The sequence below is a fragment of the Colletotrichum fructicola genome, assembly GCF_000319635.2.
Source record: "Colletotrichum fructicola Nara gc5 chromosome Unknown KSG_Nara_v1_contig01, whole genome shotgun sequence".
In the NCBI taxonomy this organism is placed as follows: Eukaryota; Fungi; Ascomycota; class Sordariomycetes; order Glomerellales; family Glomerellaceae; genus Colletotrichum; species Colletotrichum fructicola.
In genome coordinates this window covers 6,072,197-6,098,171 of record NW_027094051.1, presented here as the reverse complement: position 1 = coordinate 6,098,171, position 25,975 = coordinate 6,072,197, and the positions used below count along the sequence as shown (strand labels likewise).

Sequence of the window (25,975 nt, the reverse complement as noted above, 5' to 3'; positions counted from 1 at the left end):
GGTTGGGAAAATTTCCTTTTTCAGAATATGGAGCACGAAAGCGGAGACCCGCACCACCCATACCCATTCACATCTAGATGTTTCCTGATACCTCGGAATCCGTCGAGAATGCCGATGCTTTTCTTAAATACATGTGAAATGTTGTCTGCCAATCAAGGTTTTTGCTTTGCCAATCGTTCACGCTTCAGAAACTAGATCAGACAATGCTGCTTCCATCTACCAAATACTCCGTCACAGAACCATTGCTGTTGGGTTCATGTGTCGTCGCTACCCTTCTCCCTCTTCTTCTCCTGTTCAAACTTATACTACGTCGGCACGATGACATCCCCTACATCAACCCCCCTCCCGTCTTGGACCTTTTTGGTCAAAAGACGAAGAAACACTTCACCTCCAACGCCGGAAAGCTCATGAAGAGCGGGCGCAAGCTCTTCCAGGGGAAACCATACAGGATGTTCACTGACCTCGGCGAGCTTGTCGTGCTTCCCTCCAAGTACATTGATGATTTCCGGAATGAGCCGGGCCTGAGCTTCATGACGGCTTTCATTGACAACTTTCATCCTTCGTTGCCCGGCTTCGAAGGCTTCGCGTTCGACGGCCGCCCGGACGAGCTTCTTCATAGAACCATCAACAAGAGACTCACAAAACTCCTAAGTAAGCCGTGTCCCCCGAGTTCAGCAATGCTGGTCTAAAACATTGCACAAGACCAGATTACTTCACCATTGGCGGCAGAGGCGAATTTCGCGACAAATCTCGTCCTCGGAAAATCAAACGGTAAGTCTGCTCTTGAAACCAGGGCCATATCCTTGAGCTAAATGTGAAAAGAATGGCAGGAGATCCTGCTCAAGGATGCCACACTCGAGCTCGTCGCCCGCTTATCCTCGCGTGTTTTCCTCGGAGAAGAGCTTTGCCGGAATCAAAAATGGCTCGACATCTCCAAGTCCTACAGCATCAACATCTTTCTTTGTGGAGAACTACTGCGCCAATACCCTCACTTTCTCAGACATGCCGCATGCTACTTCATTCCCGAATGTCAGCTGCTGAGGAAGCAAGTCGCTGATGCTCGAAAACTAATGACGCCAATCCTGCAGAAGCGACGAGATGAGCGACGAATCGCCGAGACGAAGGGGAAGCCTGCGCCAGTGTATAACGATGTAATGCAATGGGTCGAGGAAGAAAGTAAGGGGAGCTCCTACGACCCTGTTGGAGCCCAGCTCGGGTTCTCTGTCGTCGCGATGCACACCACGACAGATCTGGCGACGGAGACCATGTGCCGGCTCATTCAACGTCCGCAGCTGGTACACGATCTACGCGAAGAGATTGAAAGTGTGCTTGTGAAGGAGGGCTGGACCAAGACGGCTCTTTTCCAGATGAAGCTACTCGATAGCGTTCTCAAGGAAGCGCAAAGGCTGAAGCCTACGACCTCGGGTGAGTTAGCTCTCAGCATGTAATGGGCTCTCGCATACTAACGACCCAAAGCTACAATGAACCGGACAGCCATAAAGCGCGTCACGCTTCCCAGCGGCCTGGTTCTTGAGAAGGGTGACCGCTGCATGGCAGACCTCGGTTCCATGGTGGATCCTGAAGTCTATGAGAACCCGGAGGTTTTCGACGGGTATCGGTACTTGCGCATGCGTGAAGACCCAAAGCTCGAGAGCAAAGCTCACCTCGTCAGTACCTCGTCGATTCATCTGGGCTTCGGTCATGGGAAGCATGCTTGCCCTGGAAGGTTCTTTGCCTCGAACGAAGTCAAAGTTCTTCTATGCCACTTGCTGTACAAGTACGACTGGAAGATTGACGGTCCGTACGAGCACACGATTAGGGAGTTCGGAATCAGTCTTTCTTCTGGAGATGGCCTGAAGGTTTCTTTCAGGAGACGGGAGAACTTGGCTGTTGACATCGATAACCTCTGACAGTCTTGGTTGGAAAGAAGTAGAGCGATGCATGAGGAGGGGCCACCTGTCTTGGTTGGATGACCACAGAAGGATAAAGAGCGTATTAGGTTTGGTTTAGAAAGAATTTGTATCACTGGGGAAAGCTTTACAAGCCCGAACATGAGCGTTACTGATGTAGCTATCGCCTCACACAGTGTGCAAACAGCGCACAAATTCAATATCTGCAAGTGTCGGAGAAAAACAACAAAATCAGAGTTGAACTTATTGATTAAAGGCAGGAGCGGCATGAAATTTGAAAGGAAGCTAACCATACGAAGAAGAATAGGTGCCCAAGGGGCTAATTGCAGCCTGTCTAGAACCTAAACCTGGGTCATATTAGTTAGGAAATAACAACTGTTGAAGATCCCCAATATTTCAAAAAAGAAAAGAAGAAAAGAAGACAAGAAGAGAAAGGAGAGAACTTATTCAGCCAAAGAGATGGAAAGAAGAGATGCTGACAACGTTGTCAATCATAGCTGAAGGCCGATGTCGGTAAGATATGATGTGCTCTTTGCGGCTGTGTTTGGCCGCCTCCGCCCAGAGTGATGAATCTCAAACGCCGCCGATGATCATCAAAGTTGAAAGGTGCAGGACAATTACAGCAGTTAGCTTCCGAACTTCCGGAAAATCCCTTGATAATTAACTCAACACGAGTTGTCGACAGCTGGATTGATGCTTACGGATACCTGGTCCGTAAAGAGAGACCTGCAAAGAGCTGGAACTCGTTCCTGCACTGCAGCCGATCGGCTCGGGGCGGACCCACCCATGCCCGCCGGGCAGCGGGCCTAGGGCTGCAGCCACTTAGAATAAGGCCGCCGGCGGGCGTCGCGCATGTGTCTGTGTCTCGCGCGCCGCCCATCGGGCCATTGCCCTGGGACCCTCTCTTCAGGCCTTTGATATCGCATTCGTCTTACAGCTCATCTTCAATAGTGTAAAGTAAAGCTCTATCGTCATCATATCCCTCGGAGTCCCAGATCAGACAGCAGCATGCCGAAGTACGGAGACGCCATGGCGCCACATCCCGCGCTGTCGGTGATGCCTAGACGTCTCGGCAGACGCAAGACCAGGGCTTTTTCGCTTTTGCAAGCGATGATCCAGAGCATGCGTCGCCTTTCTTTCGATCATTCTCATAGAGGCTTGCTTACCTGAATGCCATGCTCACCAAGGAACTCATGTCATCATGGGTTAGGTGAACCGTGATTCTCACGTGTAAATGGAGCCCGGTGGCGGGGAACGGGGGTTGGCACATAGTACGCGTAGATGGGCCCATCTTGATCAAATCGCTTCGTGTAATAGTCGTCCGGCGAGTAATACCTAGGGCGATTCAAGAACCGCTTGCAATTGCCACCAAAGAGGCGTCGCGAGAACGCCACCTCCTCCACGCCACGCCAGCAGGCCGTTATCAGCAGCTATCACCGAGCGCCAAACCGCCGGTTCCTTGGTGCGCGAGTCAGCAACCCCGACGTCAACGAGATGAGACGAACAGGATTTCTTGTATGCGGCCTCCCCCCGCGGGTGTAATATCGAGAGCTCGAGAAAGAGGCACAGCAGCTGGAACGAATATCCGAAGAAAGGAGTCCTTTAACAAGGGACAACCCTAAGCTTCTCTATGGATCCGGCGATAAGGAAGAGCGTGGTCTCCCGAAGCAATGAGATGCTGCACTCCGCTTGCTGTGCTGCATCATGCACGAACGGCCCCCCTTTCGATCTAAGTCCACTGTCCCGGAGACCCACGGAGAAGTCTTGAATAATATCCTCATGTCTTTGCATCTGCAGACTTGGCAAGCGACAGGCTGACAGCCGCAGAAGTAGGAATTGGCCCTCTGATATGCGTCTAATTCGGCCTGACCGCCACGGAAATGCGGCATATCTGACAGGGCTTCTAGATGCATCTGTTCTCACATTTCTGGCATGTGTGTTGCCGCCATTCGCCTTCTTTGTTCGCAAATTTTCAGTTAGCTTGCCCGACGACCGGACGCAGGCCGAGAAGAAGACTATCGACATGTCAGGACAAGCGCTCAATCTCAGGCCTGGGAAATGGTTCTCCCTCCCGAGTCCGGGGTCGTCCCCGGAACTGACAACTTTTTTTTGCCCAGACTTGACCTTATCTAGAGTAGTGCGCGGCATCTGATTGGCGAATGCGTTATCTCCCCCGCCGGCATTTACCAATTGACTTCGCCCAAGCGCTTCATCATTCTCTAGGCGGCGGAGAGAACCCCCGAACTCTGTCAATGACTTGCAGAGACAGAGATAAGGAAAAGAGCCACCACCACAGGGAAGAGAAGACATTTTGGTTGTACAAATGCAGTTTCTAAAACAGATAGCTCGCGGGGTGGGATACGCACTATTATGGAGAACTTCGCGGGCGGATGTCGGAATGGATCGTACCATCCACGCGGAACTGTCAGGGGTTGTCAACTTATAACAACCTCTCAACTCCCTCTGTCCACGGGTTGATGGTTTCTGGATGAACTGCAAGTCATCAACAACTTCGACAATTAGCCGTCATCACAACGGGTTCGACAAGGTTCACTGGTCGTCGACTATAGATCAACCCCCTGAATCAACTCTCAGGGCCGAACCCTCTACATAGATCGATCACCCTCACCGGGACCTCACCGAATTACCGACAAGCAGCAACTTTCCACATCATCCATCAAGATGGTTGACTGGAAAGCCTTGTTCTCCCCGGCGCCGTCTCTGGACGTGCCCGGCCTGGAGACTGTCGACCTCGCCGACAAGGAGATGGAGAAGCGCATCGTCAGGAAGCAGGATCTCCGCATCCTCCCCTGGATTTGCATCACATACCTCTTGAGTATGTCCATCAACCTCTCAGAAAGTCTCCCCAGACCGAGGCCAATCAGCTAACACCATCTAGACTACCTCGACCGCGTCAACCTCGGTAACGCCCGCACACTCAACAACGACACCCCCGAAGATAACATCGTCACGATGCTCAACCTCACCGGCTCCCGCTACAACGTCGCCGTCGCGCTCTTCTTCGTCCCCTACGTCCTCATGGAGTTCCCCTCCAACATCATGCTCAAGTACTTCTCCCCCTCCAAGTGGATCTCCCGCATCATGGTCTCCTGGGGCATCGTCACCATCTGCACCGCCGCCTGCACGACCTACGGCGGCCTCCTCGCCGTCCGCATCATGCTCGGCCTCGCCGAGGCCGGCTTCTTCCCCGGAATCATGATGTACCTCTGCTTCTGGTACAAGCCCGAAGAGCGCGCGACCCGCATGGCCATCTTCGCCTCCTCCGTCGCCGTCGCCGGCGCCTTCGGCGGCCTCCTCGCCACGGGCATCTCCTTCCTCAACAAGAAGGGCGGCCTCACCGGCTGGCAGTGGCTCTTCATCCTCGAGGGCATCCCGGCCGTCATCGTCGGCGTCATGGTCTGGTTCATGCTGCCCGACTACCCGCAGACCGCCGCCTGGCTCACCCCCGAGGAGCGCGCCTTCGCCGTCAAGCGCCTCGGCCCCTACGCGCCCTCCATGAGCGACAAGCACTGGGACAGCAAGGTCGCAAAGTCCACCCTCGCCGACCCCTTCTTCTGGCTCTTCGCCGTCATGTACTTCCTCATGACCAACTCCCTCAACGCCTTCGGCTACTTCGCGCCCACCATCGTCTCCTCGCTCGGCTTTAAGGGATACAACGCCCAGCTGCTCACCGTCCCGCCCAACGTCTTCGCCATGTTCATCATCATCGGCAACTGCCTGCACAGCGACAAGACCAAGGAGCGCTCCCGCCACGTCATCGGCGCCCTCATCTTCGTGTCTATCGGGTACCTGCTCCTCGCCATCGTAAAACACTGGGGTGTGCGCTACTTTGCCGTGTGCATCATCGCCTGCACCAACGCCGCCGTTCTCCCCTTCGTTGCTGTAAGTTATCACCTCGAAGAGCCTCACACAAAGTGTCACAAAAGACTGACATGGAAAACAGCATCGCACCGCAACGGTCCAAGGCTCCACCGCAACCGCCCTCGCGACGGGAGGCATGATCGCCATCGCCAACACGGGCGGCATCTCCGCCCCCTTCCTCTTCCCCAGCACCGACTCCCCCATGTACAGCATGGGCAACTGGACCATCTTCGCCTTCCTCGCCACCACCGCCCTGCTCGCCGGCTACGTCTGGTACGTCTTCGGCAGCCACTCGGGCTACCGCACCGGCACCAAGGACGCCCAGGGCAACCTCGAGGTCTTGGACGCCGGCGCCGGCGACCCGGACGAGATCATGAACAAGCAGCTCGGCATCGTGACCAAGAAGGACGTCGAGGATGTCTAGGCCGGCATCTTCGCCATCCACCGGACAAAAATGATACATGCGGTTTTGGATTTAGTTTGGCGAGCGCGGCCTAGTTTTGTGTTGTTGTAATGGATTCATGTGGATTAAAAAGTGATCGACAGAGAGAGAGGAAGAGATACCCCTGAATACAGTAAAACCCCGATGTTAGGGGTCGATAGACAAAGAAAATCAATCTAAAGTTTTAACGATTAACAATCAATGTTTCTTTCCGACCGCCGCGCCTTTTCCGTGCTTGACTTCGTGAGGAGCATTCCCCGCGTTTACGGCAATCCCGCCCGGCTGGGCTTAACGGGCGCGCTCTCGTGGGTGATGCGAGTCAAAAGCTTGCGAAATGGAAAGAAACTGGGGTGACAGCGACGGAGAATTGGGCCGCTTGTTCCACGCGATCAGTCCCACGCGATCCAACGGGCGGCAGATGGCTGTAAGTAGTAATGTAAATATGCTAGCCAAACTCTGAGAGCACGATTCACGAAAGAAGCTTATCTCGCATACCGCGCGAACTCGTTCCACGGAATGCGCGATCCGCCAAGCCAGCGCAAGCTCCGCGGAACAAAAGAAGGATTCAAAACGAGCAAGACATGTTGGCCTCGGGAGTTTTCTTCCGTCCCATGGAAACCCTGAACTTATTTCGTCTCGTCGTGGCGCGCCCGGGTTGGCCTTGTTCCATGCAAGGATGCTGCAAAAGTATGCGGACTTGCGAGGGGAGGAAGGGTTTATTGAAGTATGAGAGACCAAGAGGAGGAGGGCTAGGGCGAGACAGGCACCGGGCTTCAATTAAGTCGTGCACCCGCATCGCGCATAAGTGCCCGTGTCAGCAGACACACCTTCCGCCCGTTATTCGCTGGTGTTTCTAGATGCATTTTTGACAGGTGAGGCAAAACGAAACCAAACAGCCTGCCTCGAACTTGCACTGACGGCCGAGAAAACTTCCGATATGACGCCAAAAAGGAATTGGGCCCTAACCAGGGATCGAACCTGGGACCTCTCCCAGACGTGATCATCGAAGACAACCCTAAGGGAGAATCATACCGCTAGACCATCAGGGCGGGTACTGGATGGGAGTCCAGTCGGTACCAGCTGGCGCTGGTGGGTTGGAAGGTGCGCCCGGATCACAGCTTATTGAGGGTTTCGACTGAAGCTAATTCCTCCTCGACCCCGAAAGATGAGATTATCAGATTGGATTTAATCATCGGTCTTTCGTGCCGAAAAGCATAACTCAAGCTTGAGTCTATGTGGACCGCGGTATGACAGAAGCCAAGCAAACTTCCGTCTTTCCCGCTCACATGTGTGTACGCGCGCTGCGCCCTACGGCGCTGGACGTGTGAACTTTGCTGAGGCTTTATTTTTTGAGTTGTATGCAATGCCGCGCTCTGCTCATGTGCTGTATGTATTTCAACGTTTTTGTTTCTCTACCAAAGCCAACCCAATCACCAAGGGGATCCCTTCCCGCTCACACGCCGCACGAAATGCCGTTTTGCCTTGCCTCCCCTTTTCCGGCTGCAGGGCGAAAACTTTATTCCTCATCCTCAAACGTCACCGAATGAATCATGGCCCAGTTGCGAATGTCGTCGAAGTTGCGGCAGGTGTGCAGGGTGCTGAAGTCGGGCCAGTGGCCCTCGACGGGGAGCTCGGGGTACATCTTGAAGGTGAAGACGCCAATGTCGGACTCGCACATCAGCTTCATGCGGATGGCCTCGATGCAGTGGTCTGTAGAGATGCGTGAGTTAAGGTATGACGGTGAATTGTAAGGGATTAGATGAATATACCGATGTGGCCGCGAAGGTCCTCCGCGTCGGTGGGGACGTCGCCGCCGACCTCCGTTCTGTTATAGTACTCGGGGTAAGAAGACTGGCGGAGCAGGTTGAGGCAGTGGAGCTGGTGGAAGACCTCAAGGCCGGCGCGATATCCCTCCTCGCCCGTGATGGGGTTGGTGATCTTGATGGACTTGGGGTCGAGGCCGAGCTTGACGAGCTCTGCGTGAGAGATCATCTGGTCGCCAACTGCGATCCACAGTCAGTCATCAAGAAGCCGCTGGTGCATCCATTACATTAGAAAGCCTTACCATTGTTGGTGATGTGATCCCATGCACGGTCAACCTCCCACCCGGCTCCAACAAACGGCGAGAAGTCCATGATGGGGAGCAGCTTCCATCTCTCGCTGTGATACTTGACCACTTCCGCGGCGGGGGCTGTGTTTTCGGGTCAGCTTCCTCCTCAATCAAAGATGTCTTAATGACGAAGAAGACATACAGTATGATGAGTACTTCTTGACAAAGTATTGGTCGTCGATCTTGTTGCCGAAACGCAGGCAGAACGCCAGCGCGAAGAACGTAATCGACGTCGTCAGCAGCAGGCCGTGAACCGCCCACGGCCAGTACCTCGCGACGAGCAGACGCGCCTTCTCTTTGCACGGCATCTCATCGCCGACCCTCATCCGCCTCCATCTCGACGTCGACGCCGGCCGGTCCGTGTTTTCCGTGTTCTCCGTGTTGAGGCTCCCGGCCAGGCTCTCGACCTCCTCCTCCTCGTGCGGCACTTCTCGGTAGATCTTTTCGGACATGATTAAGTTGGTTTGAAAGAAAAGCAGAGAGAATAAGAAGAATACAGCAACAACAACAAAAATGTAACTATGTGAAAGAAGTCCTCGCACGCCAGGTGCTAATTAGGGAAGAGAATGAAAGTAACGACACACAACAACAATCCCAACGAAAGGATGTTTGTTTGGTGTTGAGATTGGGGAGTGAGAAGTGAATGACCAAACAAAACGATAAGAATTGAAAGGCAAGGAGAGAAAGAGGAAGAGAGAGTAGAGTAGACTAGGCGAGGGAGGACGCTCGGCGTGCTTTTGCTGAAGGTAAGAAGAGACGAGTGCCAAGACGATCCGCTTCGGGCACGAAAATCGGATTACCAGAATAATGGGAGATCACAGACCGTCAACCATCGATGGGAGGGGGAAGGGCGCTTGTCTGCAATGGACCGTGTTTGGTGTTGCTGGAACTTGCAGCAATAGCAGCGGCGTGATGTAGACAAGGTAGAGTAGGACGCGAGATTGGCACTTCCAGGTTTGGCTGTCTGCCTCTCTCTGAGTCTCTCACTGTGTTCGGCTGTTTCTCTCCTGGGCCTCGCTTACGCTGTCATGTCAAGTCAACGTCAGGGGGAACAGGCTAACAGTGAAAAAATGGGCAAGAAAGTCGCCGTCCGCACCGCTTCTGGGTAATGTCGACAGCCACCGGGGCCAGCCACTGGGCATGTCATCCAGCCATCAGAAACGTTTGGGCTGTTTGATCTTCGTTGCGAAGTTGCGGACGGGCCATTGTGACCTTTCATCCAAAGCAAGAATAGACGACACAGAGCGGACTACAGCGCCGTCGCAGCCGGGGCGGGAAAAACGGGATCGCTCGTCCAATCATGGATGGGCCTCGACAGGTCGGGGGGAAAAGAAGGGATAACTAATCAATCCATGGGTGAGGGATGGAGGAATGGAGGGAATGGAGGGATGTCGTCCATTGTGACGGAGGTGGAGATGGTGGTGGTGGTCCATGTTGATGTTGCATCTCGCGCGAGTCTTGTTCTGCAGCAGCGGGAACAACAGCGCCAGCAACAGAAAGAAGCACTGAAGCAGCCAATCTTGCACACTCGCAGCAGGGCGTCTTCAGCTGTGCGTTCGCCTGACTGGCTGGCTGGCTGGGCTTGCCTGGGTCCTCGTGTTTGGCCAAGCTGAGGCGTTGGTGCGGTGTCTCAGAACAGGGGCCTGGCGAAACGCGGAGCTGGGACGTGACAGGGCCTGCCTTGGCTTTGCGGAGATTTTAGCCCCCCTTACTAGTGTCCCCCATCAACGCGGTAACACCAAACCTCGATCCCACCTTTCCACCACTTTGACTTGAATGACAGACAACCACACACCCTTGCCCGCCTCGACTTCAGCCAGGAACCAAAGTCTACCCCCAAATTTGTCCCATCTTCAGCCAGAGACTTGCACTAACTGGGAAAGCGCCCGGGCCACACCCATGAGGCAGGCAGCGCAGGGCCGCAGGGTGGTGGGCGGCACTGCGGCTCAACACCGCCCGGCATCTTGTTGCCGCAACCTCACATTCGCTCTGCTGCTGCTGCTGCCGCTGCTGCTGCTGCCAGAGTGGGACGCTTCGTTTTCCACACCTTGCGAGTCGGGTTCTTTTCCACCTTCGGCGTGTCATTGTCTTGGCAGCCTGGGACTGCTGCTGTATCAGAGGCCCCCTGTGCGGCTCTCTCACTAACCGTAGCCAATCTCGCATGCCGCATTTGTCCACTCCCAGCACCACCTCGTCTCTCAGTGGTCACTCATCCCTCTTCTCTTCACCTCTGGCTCCCTCACCCTGGCCGCGCCGGTGTCGTGAACACCTTCCGTAACGGCCTGTCGATCAGGCTTAGCATCAGATCTGGCTGGGAGCCCTGTCGTCTTCCCTCGTTCCCTCGTTCCCTCGTTCCCTCGTTCCCAAACCACCAAACGAGAAAGAGGCGCCTCCACAAAACACCCCTGGCCCGACTTCCTCGCAGACTGAAACTGTAAGCGAGGTCCAACCAGGGTCATTCCTATCGCCAATAAGATATTATGCTTGTTGAAGCGAGCGCATGCCGCTGGAATACGCAGAGACGCGGGTAACGGCTCGAATCCCAGCAAGCCACCCAGACCGCCCCATCCCCGCACTACCCAACGATCCTCGACATCACCAGGCGTGGTCCTGGGGCAGTTTTGAATGGTGTCCCGTCTCTACGGCTAGCCCAGTCCGAGCAACTCTCTCCATTGTGTCTGCAGAACAAGCCGTCATAGCCCGTGACCCTGCCTGCCCGTCTCTCTTCCCTCCCCCAGTGCCCCAACTCCGTGACCAACCACCCCCCTCTAGACCCTTTCACTCGAACTCTGAGACGTTTCTGGTCTAGCAGAGCAGGACGATCACAGTTTGACGCCTTCGAAGTCGAAGGAATTCGTCTAAACTTGGGGCCCCGACCCCTGCCCCGACGTACAACTCGCGATGAGGTTTGGGGGACGACATCTGCCGGAAGGGGGGGCCATGTCACATCCATCCACTCCCCCCGTCAGGCACAGGAGTGATTCTGGAGGACGAGAGAGAAGACTTGAGCTAGATATAAATCACTCAAACCCGCTCATCAGCCCACAAACATCTGACCATTCAACCCTCTCATTCCACAGTTGGCCCCTAATCGCTTGACGCGACTTTTCATTCTCTTCCTTTCTGTAATTTCAGTTGCTGTCATTCGCTGCCGGTCAGCCTTACCATTCCTTTTCCATCAAGATGCATTACCCTTCCTTCGGCCACTTCCTCTTGGCGAGCATCCTTGCCGTCCAGGGCGTTCAGTCCCTCAACCTCATCCCCAATGGCGAGGTTGCCAGACGCGTGGTAGTGAGTTGGACACCATCATGAGTTTATACAGTGGGGGACATGTGCGCTAATATGAGTTAATTAAGGCTCCCGCCTTGGCACTTGCCATTCCTGCCGTGGCCGCGCCCCAGGCCGTTAACATCGAGGCTCGTGAGGTAAGACACTTGTCTATATATGGTCAAAAGGTTCCCCACATTCTAATAACTCCCAACAGCCTCACCACCGCGGCAAGAAGACCAAGAAGGCCAACCGCAACCGTCGTGATGAGGCCTCCATCGATGAGGCTGTCGACCATGCTGCCGTAGAGGAGCGTGACATCGAGGCCCGCGAGCCCCACCACCGCGGCAAGAAGACCAAGAAGGCCAACCGCAACCGCCGTGATGAGGGTGCTCACGATGACGCCCTCGAGGCCCGCGACATCGAGGCCCGTGAGCCCCACCACCGTGGCAAGAAGACCAAGAAGGCCAACCGCAACCGCCGCGATGAGGCCAGCACTGATGAGGCTCTTGAGGCTCGTGACATCGAGGCTCGTGAGCCCCACCACCGCGGCAAGAAGACCAAGAAGGCCAACCGCAACCGTCGCGACGAGGCTTCCACCGACGAGGCTCTTGAGGCCCGCGACATCGAGGCCCGCGAGCCCCACCACCGTGGAAAGAAGACCAAGAAGGCTAACCGCAACCGCCGCGATGAGGCCAGCACTGATGAGGCTCTTGAGGCTCGTGACATCGAGGCTCGTGAGCCCCACCACCGTGGCAAGAAGACCAAGAAGGCCAACCGCAACCGTCGCGACGAGGCTACTGTCGATGACGCCGCCGACCACTCCATTGAGGCTCGTGAGCCCCACCACCGCGGCAAGAAGACCAAGAAGGCCAACCGCAACCGCCGTGACGAGGCCACCACTGACGAGGCTCTGGAGGCTCGTGACATCGAGGCCCGCGAGCCTCACCACCGCGGCAAGAAGACCAAGAAGGCTAACCGCAACCGCCGCGATGAGGCTTCCGTCGACGATGCTGCTGACCACGCCATTGAGGCCCGCGAGCCCCACCACCGCGGCAAGAAGACCAAGAAGGCCAACCGCAACCGCCGCGACGAGTCCGCTGCCGGTGACGCCGTTGCGTTCACCGCCTAAGGGGTTTCCCATTTGGCAGGCAAGGGGCCAACTACGATTTGCTCTGACCATTGGGGCGTGCCCTTGACTATTCAGACGGTCTCGGCGTCCCCCCGTCACCCTGTACTTTAGAGTCCGAGATCCCCTTTTCCTTAGGAAGAGAGAGAAATCCAAAATTGCCATCCTCGGACTCGGTGGCGGGTTCGGATTCGGGAATTGCATCTTCTTTTTCCTTTAGCCTCAGTGTTGTGTGTAGACTAGATCAGCTCTTTTCGGTTTCCTTTTCCATAACATCTTTACAGTAATAATGACGGTACCTAATGTGCTTTGAATGTGCCAAAACCTGCCTTTGTGTTCTTCGCTGCTCGTGTGTGAGAAAGACTGAGCGATTGGTGGGTTGTGCTTGTGCGTCGTCGAAGGGTGAAACCGCCCAGTCGCAAGGCCAGCAGCGTTGCAGCAGTCCCATATCCGTACCTTTGCTGGTTGCATGAACCCCCGAAGTGTTGCGACGAATTTTGCGTTTCGCCTCAAAGTGTGGCCGCCCTGCCTTTCCTTGGGATGATGTCAAAGCATTCTCTCGGAGCCGGCGCGGGTCTGCCACGCGGCGTGGCCGGGAACATCCCTTCGCTCTCGCGTTCGCGAGTCGTCGCGGGAGGGGACTTTGCACTTTGGGCGGAATTCGGCACAAAGTCCGCGTTGCGTCGTGTGCGTGGCGGCTGTTGGTAATCGAATGTGGACCGGAGTTCGACGCAATTAATTGCGTGCGCAGAAATAATTCGGGAATGAAGACATCCGGGAGATGCCACGACGTTTGTCGTTTGCTTGAGCCTCAAGATCCAGATCCCCCAAGGATCTGAAGCCAAGAGCTACTAGTCGCCCAGTGATCTGCCAGGGTTGTGCGTCTTTCCCGTCTTGGAAACCGCAAATCCGGCAATACTGGTTCTCACATATCTCCAAGATCGCTTCTTCCAAGTGATTTTCGTTCCCCCCCGCGCGTCGTATCGAACCGTTCATCATCTCGATGCAAGACCCGCTGAGCGACGCGTGGAAGATGAACGGCGTTCGGCCATCTCCCGCCCGCGCGGTCCCATCAGACACCCACAAAAAGTCCTTCGAATCGACTTTCTTTTTCGAGAGCAAAGATTCAGAGTCCGAGCCAAGAGGTGTAAATGTACCTCGAATGGCTATCAACGCGACAACACGCTGATGTTTGAGTTTTTCCTGGAAATGCGATGAGCCGAATCATGTTGGCGCTGGCCTCAAGTCCGGGGACGCCCGAAGGGCACTGCCCGCTGATGATGATGCCAAGCATTGAACCATCACGTGATAAGAAGACTTGTCTCTGACAAGCCTTCTGTGTTGAAACTTTGCCTCTTGGCGTTTTGAGGTTGTGTTCATGATACCATTAGTGGTGTTGATAAGTGAAGTCGTCAAGAGTTCAATTGCGCACCGGTCGCAACACGAATGGAGGAGTGACCCACTTGGATGGAAAACCCCGGACTTTCTCCGCAGGGACGGGGATTACATAAGTGAACCTTCCAGGTGCCCAGAGCTTTATCTTATCGATACAGATAAGCTTTGACGTGAGGCAGGCACCTGAATGGTGGGGTAAGATACCTGTTGCCGCCTTCCACCTTCAACCTTTCTCTCCAATCGACAACTCCATCAAACACATCCTGCTCACGCAATTCGAGCAGCCAAGATGGAGACAGCTCTCAAGTCGTGGGGTAAGTTGTTTTTGGTTACTCCCCGATCCATTGCTTCCGCTCTCTCATGCTAACCGCCGCCCGCAGAGCTCGACAACAACGTCAAGTTGGTCGACCCCAAACGCGACGCCCTCTACGACCTCGATACCGATGCCCAGAAGACAGCCATGGCCGCCCGCCCGTGGGCCCAGAACCCGAACCACTTCAAGAACGTCCGCATCAGCGCCGTCGCGCTCATCAAGATGGTCATGCACGCCCGGTCCGGCGGCAACCTCGAGGTGATGGGGCTGATGCAAGGGTACGTCAACGGCGACACCTTCATCGTCACAGATGCCTTCCGACTACCCGTCGAGGGAACCGAGACGCGCGTCAACGCCCAGGGCGACGCCGAGGAGTACATGGTCGACTACCTCACCCTGTGCCGCGAGCAGGGCCGCATGGAGAACGTCGTCGGCTGGTACCACTCCCACCCGGGCTACGGCTGCTGGCTCTCCGGCATCGACGTCAGCACCCAGGCCCTGCAGCAGCAGTTCCAGGAGCCCTTCCTCGCCGTCGTCATCGACCCCGACCGCACAATCAACGCCGGCAAGGTCGAGATCGGCGCCTTCCGCACGTACCCCGAGAACTATGTGAAAGAGAAGGAGAGCAGCAGCGGCGGCGGCGGCGGCGTCACGAGCGACGGCTGGCAGGAGGTACCCCTGGCCAAGGCGGCGGAGTTTGGCGCCCACGCGAGCAAGTACTACAGTCTGGAGGTGTCACATTTCAAGAGCACGCTAGACTCGCACCTGTTGGAGCTGTTGTGGCACAAGTACTGGGTGCAGACGCTGAGCCAGAGCCCGCTCTTCACGAACCGCGACTACGGAAACAAGCAGATGCTCGATCTCGCCTCCAAGATCAAGGAAGCCACGACGCAGGTTTCTCGGCAAGGACGGAGTGCGTCGTCGATGAACGCCATGGGCACGGGCGGCAAGAAGGTGGATGGCTTGGTCGAGAAGCTTGTCAAGGATACCAACGCGGTGGCCATGCAGGAGAAGACTGGTCTGGTTGCGATGGATATCAAGAAGAAGATTTTCAACGACGTGAGCGCGAACGCATCGTAGCTTGGGAGTCCTTTTTTAGTGGTTATTTCTCGACGTCTTCCGGGGTACACAAGCAACCTCTTGGGCATGATAGATGGCGTTCAGAGGATAGGCTGGGCGTTGGCCCTGAAATGAGATTATGAATTTGAGTCATTCAACTGCGTCTCTGTGTCTTTTCGGTATGGTAGGAACCTTGATTGCTGGCCCTGACCAAGTCGGCTTTCTTCGCCCACCTGCCCTTGCTGGTGCTGTCATCTGAAGATTAGCTGCGGTCCTCGCGGAGACGGAGCGCTCCGGACCAGGTAGACCGTTTATGTCCGAAAGGATGACGGATTCCTCCTCGCTCCGCTTCACTATCTTGGTCGAGAGCCCGCCATCTCATATTTACCAAACTCAGATGACTTACCCTAACCTGACGGTTTCGGAGCATTGTACCACATGCAACCACTGCGATGGGCCTGCGCCCTCTATCTAGATATCACCTAGCTGTGACGAAACATGCCCAGCGGGATACTTTGGGCATTCTCAAGGGCTTGTCGTTCACCAGCCAATGGCATTGTGTTTGACCCGAGCGGATACTCCATCACCTCCAAAGTCGACTTCGGAGAGCTTTGCAGCCCAACACAGAGAGATGTAAAGCTGGGTGACCGTCTTCGTACTATTTCCCGCCCTTTTCCAACATCGACGAAGAAGTTCTTCCGCGTGGAAGGTTATGTTTTACGGGGTCCCAATACTTGAATATTGCCAAGCCAAGCAGGATGTTTGCGGATGCTTCGGGAACGCGAAAACACCCTGGCCGCGCAAGCACGAACTCGAAAACTGGTGCAGATGGAAGAGTAAGATTATGCAGATAAACCGATGCAAATAGGGGGCAATTGAGTCATCGTGGTCTAGGAAAAAGAAAACATGCTCACCATTTTGCCACTGTTTCTTGGTGTTGACCCTTTGTTGAAGTGACAAGGGGAGAATATTTCACCACTTTCAATTAGAGAACGGGCATTTAATTGGTCGAAACTGGAGACCACATCCGCCCCAAGACAGACGCGTGAAGAGAGTTCATCGCGCCGCGCCATGATGCGTTCGTGAACACTTGGACCTTCATTTGCTCTTCAATCCAATATTCGAACTCATCTGAAACACTCGATTATTCAATCTGACTAACGATATCTATTGCACTATCACAGCGCGCCAGCCGATCGATACTGTCTGCAGCTCCACGACTGCAGCGCGACGCGTCCTGATTAGGCAGGATGGGGACGAAGCTCGTGCACCAGGCGCCCACGCCCAGGGAGCACATCGAGCAGCTGGCAAAGACAAATAGCGTGTTCTCAGACTCTGAACTCGAGGACTTTGGGGACCTGGACCCTGCCCTCCGGAGTAAGTTGGAGGCGACTATTCTTCGGAGGACGAAGTCTCCCATCATCAGGTACATTTTCACAATGCAGTGAGCTTCAACGACCAAGGTAGCTAATCCCTGACCCGGTAGCTTTTTGGAAGAATTCAAGGCCGACACAGTCAATCGCCTTTGGGAGTTGGTCGAGTATGCAGACAATCAAGACTACAGCCAGGCGAAAGCAAAAGGGGAGGCTGCGGAGATCAAATTCGAAGTTCATCCAGGCAGAATCCTTGTAAGATTCAACGACAATGGTCTCACACCCAAGAGCGTTGATGCCTTGTGCGATACCAGCTCTATCGTCGACACCGCCGACACAGCAGCAATACCCAGTCAGCTGCAGCACAAGTTTCTCTTCAAACTTGCCTGGAAAATGCACTGGGAGTCCAACGGATATTCTTTCAGTTTCGTCCATCGTGATGGTGATCTCGGTACGGGCATATTCTCACCAATCTGGGAAGAGGACGAACCCAGAGACGAACCTTTGGAACAAGAGACCAATGGAGGTACTTGTGTTACGCTCTTTCTACACAAGCATGATGACCCGCAGGCGGAATTGGAGCAGACATGCCATATTCTTAGGGAATTTGAGATTCTCCAGAACAGCACATGTGAGCTTCTGCTTACTACCAAAGTGGAGAACTTTACTGTGTCTTCACACGATGCCGAAGGGAACACCTTGGAGTCGACTACAATCACGCTTAAGCGGCACAAGGTTGAGGGTCAAGACCTTTTCACCATAACCAGAAGCAAGTCTTCGGAGGAGGCAATAGACGAGCGGGTCTTCATCCACGACATCACATTTTTCGACGCTCCATCGAAGATCGATGATGAGAGTACTGCTCTCGAGCAAACTGACGTTGTCATTGCGTTTGAACTGACACATGACCCACGAAGCGGGCCTCAGCCCGTCTGGGGATGCCACCACGCGCAGTTGAAGTCTTTGGGCCTCAAGGTGCGTCAAACATGACGAATAGTGCTTCAAAGGACGGAGCAATAGTCAAGAGATGTTGAGCGTGCTGACTTTAATCTAGTTCCTGCTTCAAGCCGATTTTGATGTGCGTGATGGTATTCCAGCCCCAAGTAAGCGGAACCAGGCAATCCTCGATGCCATCGCTACCCACTTCGTCCACATTGTCGAAAGTTTCTCCAAGACATCGCTGGGCTATCATTGGGCTCGCTGGTTACCTCAAAAGGAGGATGCCGGCTCAGGCACCATGATTACACCAGCCCGCTTGCACAGTAAGATCAAGGATGTTTTGAATGACGCGGAAGTCTTCCGAACGAGGACGCCGGATGAATTCCAACCGCTCTCTGCCGTTCGGCGGATACCTGATTTTTGGCTCGATGACAACGGTGACCCGCTGTTCCCGGATACAGATGACCCCGTATATCCTGCGAAAGAATACGAAAACTCGGATCTGGATCTTCTCTCGTCTTACGGTCTCAAGTATATGACGTGGGACCACCTGCTGGCTCGTATCAAATTCGACATGCGAGGGGCAGGCCAGCATACCCATCTTTGGTCGCTCAACAATCTCCTAACCAACGAGAAGTGGCGTTGCCTTGCCGTGAAAGCAATACTTCACATTCATCACAACATTCCTCAAGAGGCCGCCAAGCGGCTGCGGAAGATGCCGCTGATTCCGCTATCTACGACGCAGATGGTTACGGCGGCAAAAGTCAAGCCGATTTATTTCCCATTTGACAACAAAGGTCTTGAGATACCCACGTCCCTTTCGCTCAATCTCGTCCTCAAGGATCTGAGCGGCGTCTCCAGTTTCGGTCCTGACGACCAGGACCGGCACAACTTGTTCAACAGACTTGGGGTGCAGATGGCAAACACGACTTTCGTACGGGACCGGATCCTCAGCTCACCAATGCATGAAGTACTGAAGTCGGGGTCGTCGAAGAAGAATCGGGCCGTCGAACGATTGAGATACCTGTATCTTTCCGATGAATGGAGTGTCGAGACTGAAGACCCGTCACTAGTGGCCGAGAACCTCGTTGTGATGGATACCAAGAATCGCATACGAAGTCCAGCCGGCTCAGCACACCATCGCACGTATTTGAAAACAACCGATCCGTACGGACCCTGGGAGCTTCTCAAAGGCCCCTCGAGTAGCGAAGGTACTGAATTCGATGCCTCTTTCCTCCACGAAATGTATACGAAGGACGAGCCAGCTGCCAAAGACGGTGGCGAGTCCTGGACTGCGTGGCTTCATCGCTACCTGAGCATCAGCACACACCTTCCACTAGTCGACCCGCAAAACACCGCAAAGCTCTCACCAGAGTTCGAACACGTGTACACGCACCATCCAGAAAGGTTCATCGGCGCGCTGCAGCGACATTGGCATCTCTGTGACGAGTGGTCGCCCAATCACGCGGCGTTTATCGAGAATCTACGAAATCGCGAGGTCATCTGCAACGACGGGAAGAAATACCGCCTGTCAGAGACGTTCCTTCCACTTCCCGAGGTGAGGGAGAAGTTTTTGGAATATGTCGCAACTCCGTTTGCCGTGCTTGATCTCGACGAGGAGGTCACAGCATCTTCTTATTCTTTCAAATGGGGATTTTTGGTTCTGGAGCTACGCGTTAAGACCGGTGTCTTCGAAAGCATGGAGTTCTATCTTGATGTCCTTAAAAGGCTTTCGTCGCTTCCCAAGAGTGGCTTTGCGAAGCCGGACGCGGTGGGCGAAACAATCGTACGGCTGTATGAGAAAATACAAGCTCTCTTCTTGTCGCTTAGCGGCAGCAGCTCAGAGCGGGCCAAAACAGAACGGTCCAAATTATGGTGGGTGCTAGTATGCTTGACGAGACCGCCGGGGATGAAGAAGCTAAACAACCTTGTAGGCAAGAGTTCCAGAACAATCGTTTAGTCTGGGTACCCGGAGAAAGCGGAGCTGATGAAGACATGCCGCGCTGGGCTACCCTCAAGGAATGTGTGTGGAAGGCCCCTCATCATATCCTTTCCAAGCACAACCTCGAGGAACGCTACAGAACCAAGCTCGAAGGCGCGGATGAAAGATTGGCAACTTTGGAACAGTTTTTCCAAACTACCCTCGGCATCGCGGATTGGAGCTTTGCCATTGACGACATGATCGTGGAGTTGTCTGAGCTTCGGCGGGCAGAATCTATCGAAGAAGATATTCGGGAGAGCAGCGCACTATATTGTTACAAGCGAATGGATGATATCTTGGGAAAAGGAACAACTCGGACGGTAGAAGTAGAGCGGCTGAGGTTGGCACCATCTTCTCTTGGTTTGGCTGTGGATTTCACAGACGTGGCTGACAGTTCTCGCAGAAAGGCTTTCACAGACGAACAGCTCATCTATGTGCGAGGCAAGCGCACCGGCCGTAGCATGTGGCTCACGTCTGGCTATTGCTTTTGGTCCTTCGGCACGATTAGTCCCCTGAACCACATATCAATCAACTCGATGTATCCTGATTTCAACACCTTATTCGTCAAATTCCTGGGGGTTCACCAGCCTGATTTCGACATGGTTTACAAATTCCTCCTATCGTCGAGTAAACTGACTTCCGCTACTCTCTCAAACGTCAAAGCAGCTATGTTGGCGCTCAACACGTATGGAGACTTCCGAGGACGTCACAGCACTTTGGATCCTGCGCCTCTTTTGAAGGAGAAGATTTTCCCGGTCCGACACCCGAACGGCCAGGTGACTCTTGAGCCTATCACAACTGAGTTCTTCATCATGGACAGAAAGAACTTTGGTTTGAAGTTCGCGTCGAAGGTAAAGCTTCTTGATTTTACAGTCGAAGAAACCCAGGCCCTCGAAGCCGTATTTGTATGGCTTCGCATGGGTGATCGCTATTTGTCATTCTTCGTACGAGATCAAGGCCTTCTCCTGGATGTCTATTCATCAAGCCCCGTGCAACCATACCGAGATATAAAGCGTCGGGCGTATGCGTTGTGCCGGTGAGTACCCCCATGAATGCTGACATGATGATGTGCAAACCTCTAATGTCTTTCAAGAATTGCTGCGCACTGTCGTAGCCCACGCTGGGCTGCGGATAAGCGAAAGATGTACCAAGACCTGACGAACTTGGAAACCTACGAGACAGATGGTATATGTCGGCAACTGTCCATTCTTCAAGACGGACAGACCCACTACTCCGAGATCGAGAAAAGTGATGGCATCTTCTGGGCAGACAATGACACGTTGTACGTTCCGCGTGATCCGGCTCGACAGGATGTCTGCTATCACATGAATCTCCCAAAACAGGTTTTCGCCTGGATGATGAGAGATCCCTCAACTGGAAGACTCACTTTGAGTGGATTCGCGGTAGACCGGAAGATTCAGCTCGTCGCTGCTGTCATCAACATGTCGGAGTCAAGTGTGCCTATGGCTTTAGTCGCAGCAGACATTGACGAGATCGATTGGCGAGAGGTGGACAACGAGAGGGTGGCGACCACGCCCAAAGCCGAAGTACCGCACTATTTTGAGATGTCCACGACACCCACGAAGAGCAGGAGTCCAACACCCGACCTGCCGAACGCAGCTGAACCAACTGAGGAGGCAGCCAACACGCCAGAGGCATCTACGACACCCACAAAGCGCAAAAGCCCAACGCCCGAACCGCCGAATGCAGCTGAGCCAGCTCAGGAGACCGTCGTCGCGCAATCAGACATTGTTCTCCCCAGCATCGAAGACTCCGATACGCCGAAACGTGCGAAGTTGGCAATGGTGAAAGTGGAAGAGTTCGATTTCCGAATGCCTTCACCGGACCCGAAACCAAAATCTATCTCGTCGCCTGTGAAGACCTCATTACCCGTAGTGCCTGCAGGCCAAGGCTTCACCTTTAGGATACAGACCCCGCCAACTGTCACTCGTCTGCTTCAGCCCCCACCGGATGAGGACTATGGGGGGGTGAGGTATGTGGTAGGCAAAGAAATGGAAAATTAAGGTTGAAATTCAGGCAGAGACTGGGAAGCTTGGCATTCTCCATTTCTAAGTCGAATGTGAGAATTTTCACCTCATATCGAGCCAGATGCTAGACCTCCTCAGAAGAAATCAAAACGCATGATGGTGTCGCATTCGTTATTTCATCTCACCATTAGGCAGTCGCAGATGTGGTAATGAATTGTATTGTTTTGGTCATTCACAAAAGCCAAAGGCATGAATTTTGAGAGACGAAGTCAATTCGAATACTATTTGCATCCGCTAATTCCAGCAGCGAACTATGTACATTTGAAGCAAAGCGTCTGGCTCATCCACCGAAACAACTTCCAACACCAACTTCCCCGTCAGCGACACTCGCTGATATCAAGCACGACTGACTGCGATGAACATCTAGCAATCAGGAGTGGCAGCGGCGGCGGCGGCCTTGGCAGTGGTGGCGCTGCCGGCAGAAGCAGCGTTGCTGCCGCCAGCAACAGTAGCGATCTTGTCGCCGCTGGATCCGTTGGCGCTGCCGCGGGTGGTACCACCAGGGATGACATCAGGGCCGGGAATGACATTGTAGGAGGTAGAAGAGCCCCAGAGACTGAAGTTGACGGCGGCATCTGCCTGCTTATAGACACCGGGGATGGAAACGCCAGTGCCGGGCATGCTGGTGGCGGAGTTGCCGGTGACCTCGAGCTGGGCACAGGCGTAGTAGAACTCAGCCTGACCGTCGTGGGCGCCGTGAAGGCCGATGTGCTCACCGCGGACCAAGTACTGTCCGTTGGGGATGGTGGAGGGAACGACGAAGTTGACGTTGTCCTCGCCGTAGCTGCACCAGGCGGTGGTGCGGAGGGAGGCGGCGTCGCCGGCCTTGCAGAGCAGGGACTGGCTGACCTTGTACCACTGGCTGCCCTTGTCGGTCTTGGCGTCGGTGATGGGGCTCATATAGACCTGGGTAGGGCCGGGGTGGAGCATGCCGGTGCCGCCGAAGGCCTGCTTGAGGCCGACCTTGTCGCCGGCCTTGACCTTCATGACGGAGGCGGCGCCGGTGGATCCCTTGTTGCAGGTGAAGTCGGCATCGGTGGGGGCGATGGATCCGGAGGGGATGTTCTTGAACTTGGTGGGCATGTAGGTGTTCTGGTGCTTGCGGATGTAGGTGTTGTCACCACCCTGCTGGGCACCGTTGACAAGGAGCTTGTCGAAGGTGTAGTGAGCGGAGGAGAGGCCGAGAAGGGCGGAAAGAACGACGGTGGTCTTCATTTTGATGGTTGGTGGGAGGTGAAGTGTAAAGATTGAAGCGACTTCAAGTCGAATGAGTGAATGGTGGAATCAAAGAATGGAATGAGAAACAAAGAGTGTCTGGAAGCTGATGTCGAGCTGAGTTGATCACAAGCCTCTAGACGGACGGATGTGGTGCTGTTTAAATACACCGTCAATGAAGGCCAACAGCTTTAACTCTAAGAGTTAATTTGACAGCTTGAACCCCCTTGACCCATCTAGATCTCGCAACATTGTCTAAAGTGAACCCATGAATTCCCATTTTCATCAATCGCCTTCGCTCGATGACCCTGATGTGCGCGAGATAGATTGGGTGCAGGACCCAAGTCCTGGTCCAATACAATCAGTCCAAAGTACGGCTGTCTCCAATCCCATTGGTGTGTATGTCAGCGACGAGCTTGGTCTATCTAAACGCTGACCAGGCCGCCAGCTTTTTCGAGGCCGCTGTCTGTGGGGTACCACGGGGACTCCCCCTGAAACTCTTCGCCCCCTGCTCACTTCGTGTTCTAGGCTTCCCGTCAGCGCATAGGATCAGGTTCATTTCTCAAGGATCGTCTGATCCATGTAGTTGAGTCCCGATTCTTTGGTTGTCTGCGTGGACAACTTTTCAAGGTTGACGCTCTCCAGGACAGGAAGCGGTGGATAAAGTGCAGCTATCTGGACCGCCCCAGACTCGCTGGAAGTATTAATGCCGGTAAATCAGGATAATTCCCGTCGTCTGTTGATCAACCTTTAACAACTTCAATCCGTTTCTAATGCTCATGGTACCTCGTTCAATAGTGTTGGTAAAGCTTCTTCCATGCGGACCGCGGAAAGAAGCCACTGGGCATTGCTTTGGAAGTTTGTCGATGATATGGGGACCTTCAAGCGCCCGCTTTAGTCTCACCGGGATGTTTTTGCCTGCCAAGCGGCTGCGTGCCGGTAGCCCCTGTCAGTCACCACCTTGGGGCTCGGCGTCCAATGTGACCAACACTTGAATCATCCACTCAGATCCATACACATTTAGTGGACCATACATGGCATTGACAATCGCTGCATCTTTCCACCAGTAACTGACCTGGGAATTGCGTCTTAAACCTTCATCTACATACTGACGGTAAATATAACAAGGCTTCTTGATTTCCTCAGAAGGCTGTTAGACAGTAGGTTCGGCTGGTAGCACTGGACTATATCATTTGCTGTGGCTGTAAACAGAGAGCCAACAAAATACTGTGGCATCACTCTCCATAAGCAAGCCAATTGGGTGGTACCGTTGCGTCGTGCGAGCATGTGGTATCTAGACCTGGAGTCCGGCGTTGCTGTCCTTGTTCGTCATCAACGGACAATGCGCCGACAAGAGTTTCCGAACAAATGAATCTCGGACGGATCAAACATCTCTCATCTTGGCGACTAGACTATTTTGGCACAAACATGGCCTCCTTAATTACCTGTAGGGTGAGATGCGAGAGCCCTGTGTTCTCGAAGTGGCGGCTGGACAGTGGACCGATAGCACGGTTACAGACTAATAAACGTGGCGTATTCGGAGACAGAACCGAACTACGAACCGGTCGTAAAGTTCGGGACGAGCCGTGTCTGACTACGCCAAAGTAGGGGGTATCTGAGATTTTTGATCCCTGGAGCTGCAAATGTCAGGCTCCTGCGTGTTGTCCGAGCTGGAGCTTTAATGTGCCCTGGGCATATTGGCGATAATGGCAAAATGTGCGAACGTGAAAACTGAATGTGCTTTAACACAGAGCATTACTCGCTCGAGTTCTCATCTTTCTGGTATAAGGGTAAATCGGAAGCAGATGTACGGCGATCTTAGAAGTGAAAGGCATGCTCTGGGTGCTACGACCAGGGTGTACTAGAGACTGGCTCCATTGCTGAGGGGGCAACTCTTACCGAACAGGGCTACTGAAAATTTCCTCTGGATGGAAAGGAGCTGATGAACCAAAACAAAGTGGTTCGCGTGACAGGTGGGCCTCCTCTACAAGCGCGTCTGAAGTTCGGACAACGTCCCATTTGGGGTGTTTACCATCTGAAGAAGCTACTGTCGCGGGCACAGACGCTAAGGTCTGTTCGTGACTTCACCCTATTTTGACTAGGGATGCTATGCTGCGTGAAAAGGCATCCTGAACACTCGGTAAACATATTGAAGGAATTAGAGCGTTAAAACTGCACACGAAAGGTTTTCAAAGTGAGATCATGCCCAAAGGGAATCTCACCACCCAGGCCGCTTTAGTGTGGATAATGAACCTGTAATAGCGCTACGTCTTAGTTTTCGACGGTCTAACTCGGTGCGCACGACACTAGTACTGTCTCTTAGTCGGGACGGGAAGCGTATTCGTAACTCGGGGTCGTCTCCAGTTGACGAAAGTTCTGATGCACCCATCACCAGTGACCCCCACTTTGATGCCAAAGCCATGAATACGGGAAGGTTTGCGTGGCCATAGTTTAGTCTGCTTGGTCGCGGAGGACGAAATTGCTATTGAGCTTCGGGGGCTTTTGGGGGTGACGAGTTAGGCGTTGCGCCCACGGAATGGGCCCAGTTATGCTAGTCTGCGACTCACTGGAATTCATTGCATTGAAATCATGTACCTGCCGGTGCGACAAGAAGACATTATTCGAGATCTCATGATCATGAAGGCCGATCAAACACGAGGCCATTGTCTTTTCTTAATCTTGCGAAGACCAATGGATGACAGTATGCCACAGAGCTTTTCATGTAAGCTATTATACTCAAGAAGATGTCTTTGACCACAGCGATGTCGATTGATGAAAGGAAGCCGAGCACGAGTCCTGAATTGAACCGGGCTGTAGATACTAATAGGGGTAAATTTGAGACTTTTACAGCGCACTTCGTCCCAGCGACTCCTGTCAGGGTCTCGGGCGAGCCTAGAAGATACTAGAAGAAA

General features: G+C 53.9%; 7 protein-coding genes across 7 annotated transcripts; 5 read left to right on the top strand and 2 right to left on the bottom strand.

The window, feature by feature from the left end:
- Positions 1-203: 203 nt before the first annotated feature.
- On the top strand, positions 204-1,910 carry eqxH-2 (Cytochrome P450 monooxygenase eqxH; the record flags this gene model as incomplete). The annotated part of the gene is made up of 4 exons (XM_032025213.1): positions 204-651; positions 703-771; positions 823-1,425; positions 1,477-1,910. The coding sequence occupies 4 exons, from the start codon at positions 204-206 to the stop codon at positions 1,908-1,910; spliced, it is 1,554 nt and encodes a 517-aa protein (XP_031878198.1).
- A 2,682-nt stretch (positions 1,911-4,592) lies between these two features.
- Positions 4,593-6,216, top strand: prlL-10 (MFS transporter prlL; the record flags this gene model as incomplete). Its single annotated transcript, XM_032025212.1, has 3 exons — positions 4,593-4,746; positions 4,810-5,813; positions 5,875-6,216. The coding sequence occupies 3 exons, from the start codon at positions 4,593-4,595 to the stop codon at positions 6,214-6,216; spliced, it is 1,500 nt and encodes a 499-aa protein (XP_031878201.1).
- A 1,534-nt stretch (positions 6,217-7,750) lies between these two features.
- On the bottom strand, positions 7,751-8,796 carry cctO-3 (Cyclochlorotine biosynthesis protein O; the record flags this gene model as incomplete). Its single annotated transcript, XM_032025211.1, has 4 exons — positions 7,751-7,944; positions 8,004-8,237; positions 8,300-8,425; positions 8,487-8,796. The coding sequence occupies 4 exons, from the start codon at positions 8,794-8,796 to the stop codon at positions 7,751-7,753; spliced, it is 864 nt and encodes a 287-aa protein (XP_031878200.1).
- A 2,731-nt stretch (positions 8,797-11,527) lies between these two features.
- CGGC5_v001716 (uncharacterized protein) lies at positions 11,528-12,743 on the top strand (the record flags this gene model as incomplete). Its single annotated transcript, XM_032025210.1, has 3 exons — positions 11,528-11,635; positions 11,701-11,769; positions 11,829-12,743. 3 exons carry the CDS (start codon positions 11,528-11,530, stop codon positions 12,741-12,743), a joined length of 1,092 nt encoding a protein of 363 aa, XP_031878206.1.
- A 1,681-nt stretch (positions 12,744-14,424) lies between these two features.
- Positions 14,425-15,528, top strand: RRI1 (COP9 signalosome complex subunit 5; the record flags this gene model as incomplete). The annotated part of the gene is made up of 2 exons (XM_032025209.1): positions 14,425-14,449; positions 14,516-15,528. 2 exons carry the CDS (start codon positions 14,425-14,427, stop codon positions 15,526-15,528), a joined length of 1,038 nt encoding a protein of 345 aa, XP_031878205.1.
- Positions 15,529-16,757: 1,229 nt separating this feature from the next.
- On the top strand, positions 16,758-21,824 carry CGGC5_v001714 (uncharacterized protein; the record flags this gene model as incomplete). The annotated part of the gene is made up of 6 exons (XM_032025207.1): positions 16,758-16,933; positions 16,994-17,855; positions 17,935-19,694; positions 19,754-20,140; positions 20,204-20,836; positions 20,894-21,824. 6 exons carry the CDS (start codon positions 16,758-16,760, stop codon positions 21,822-21,824), a joined length of 4,749 nt encoding a protein of 1,582 aa, XP_031878207.1.
- Positions 21,825-22,211: 387 nt separating this feature from the next.
- Positions 22,212-23,063, bottom strand: eglD-2 (putative endo-beta-1,4-glucanase D; the record flags this gene model as incomplete). The annotated part of the gene is made up of 1 exon (XM_032025206.1): positions 22,212-23,063. The coding sequence occupies one exon, from the start codon at positions 23,061-23,063 to the stop codon at positions 22,212-22,214; it is 852 nt and encodes a 283-aa protein (XP_031878247.1).
- Positions 23,064-25,975: the final 2,912 nt, after the last annotated feature.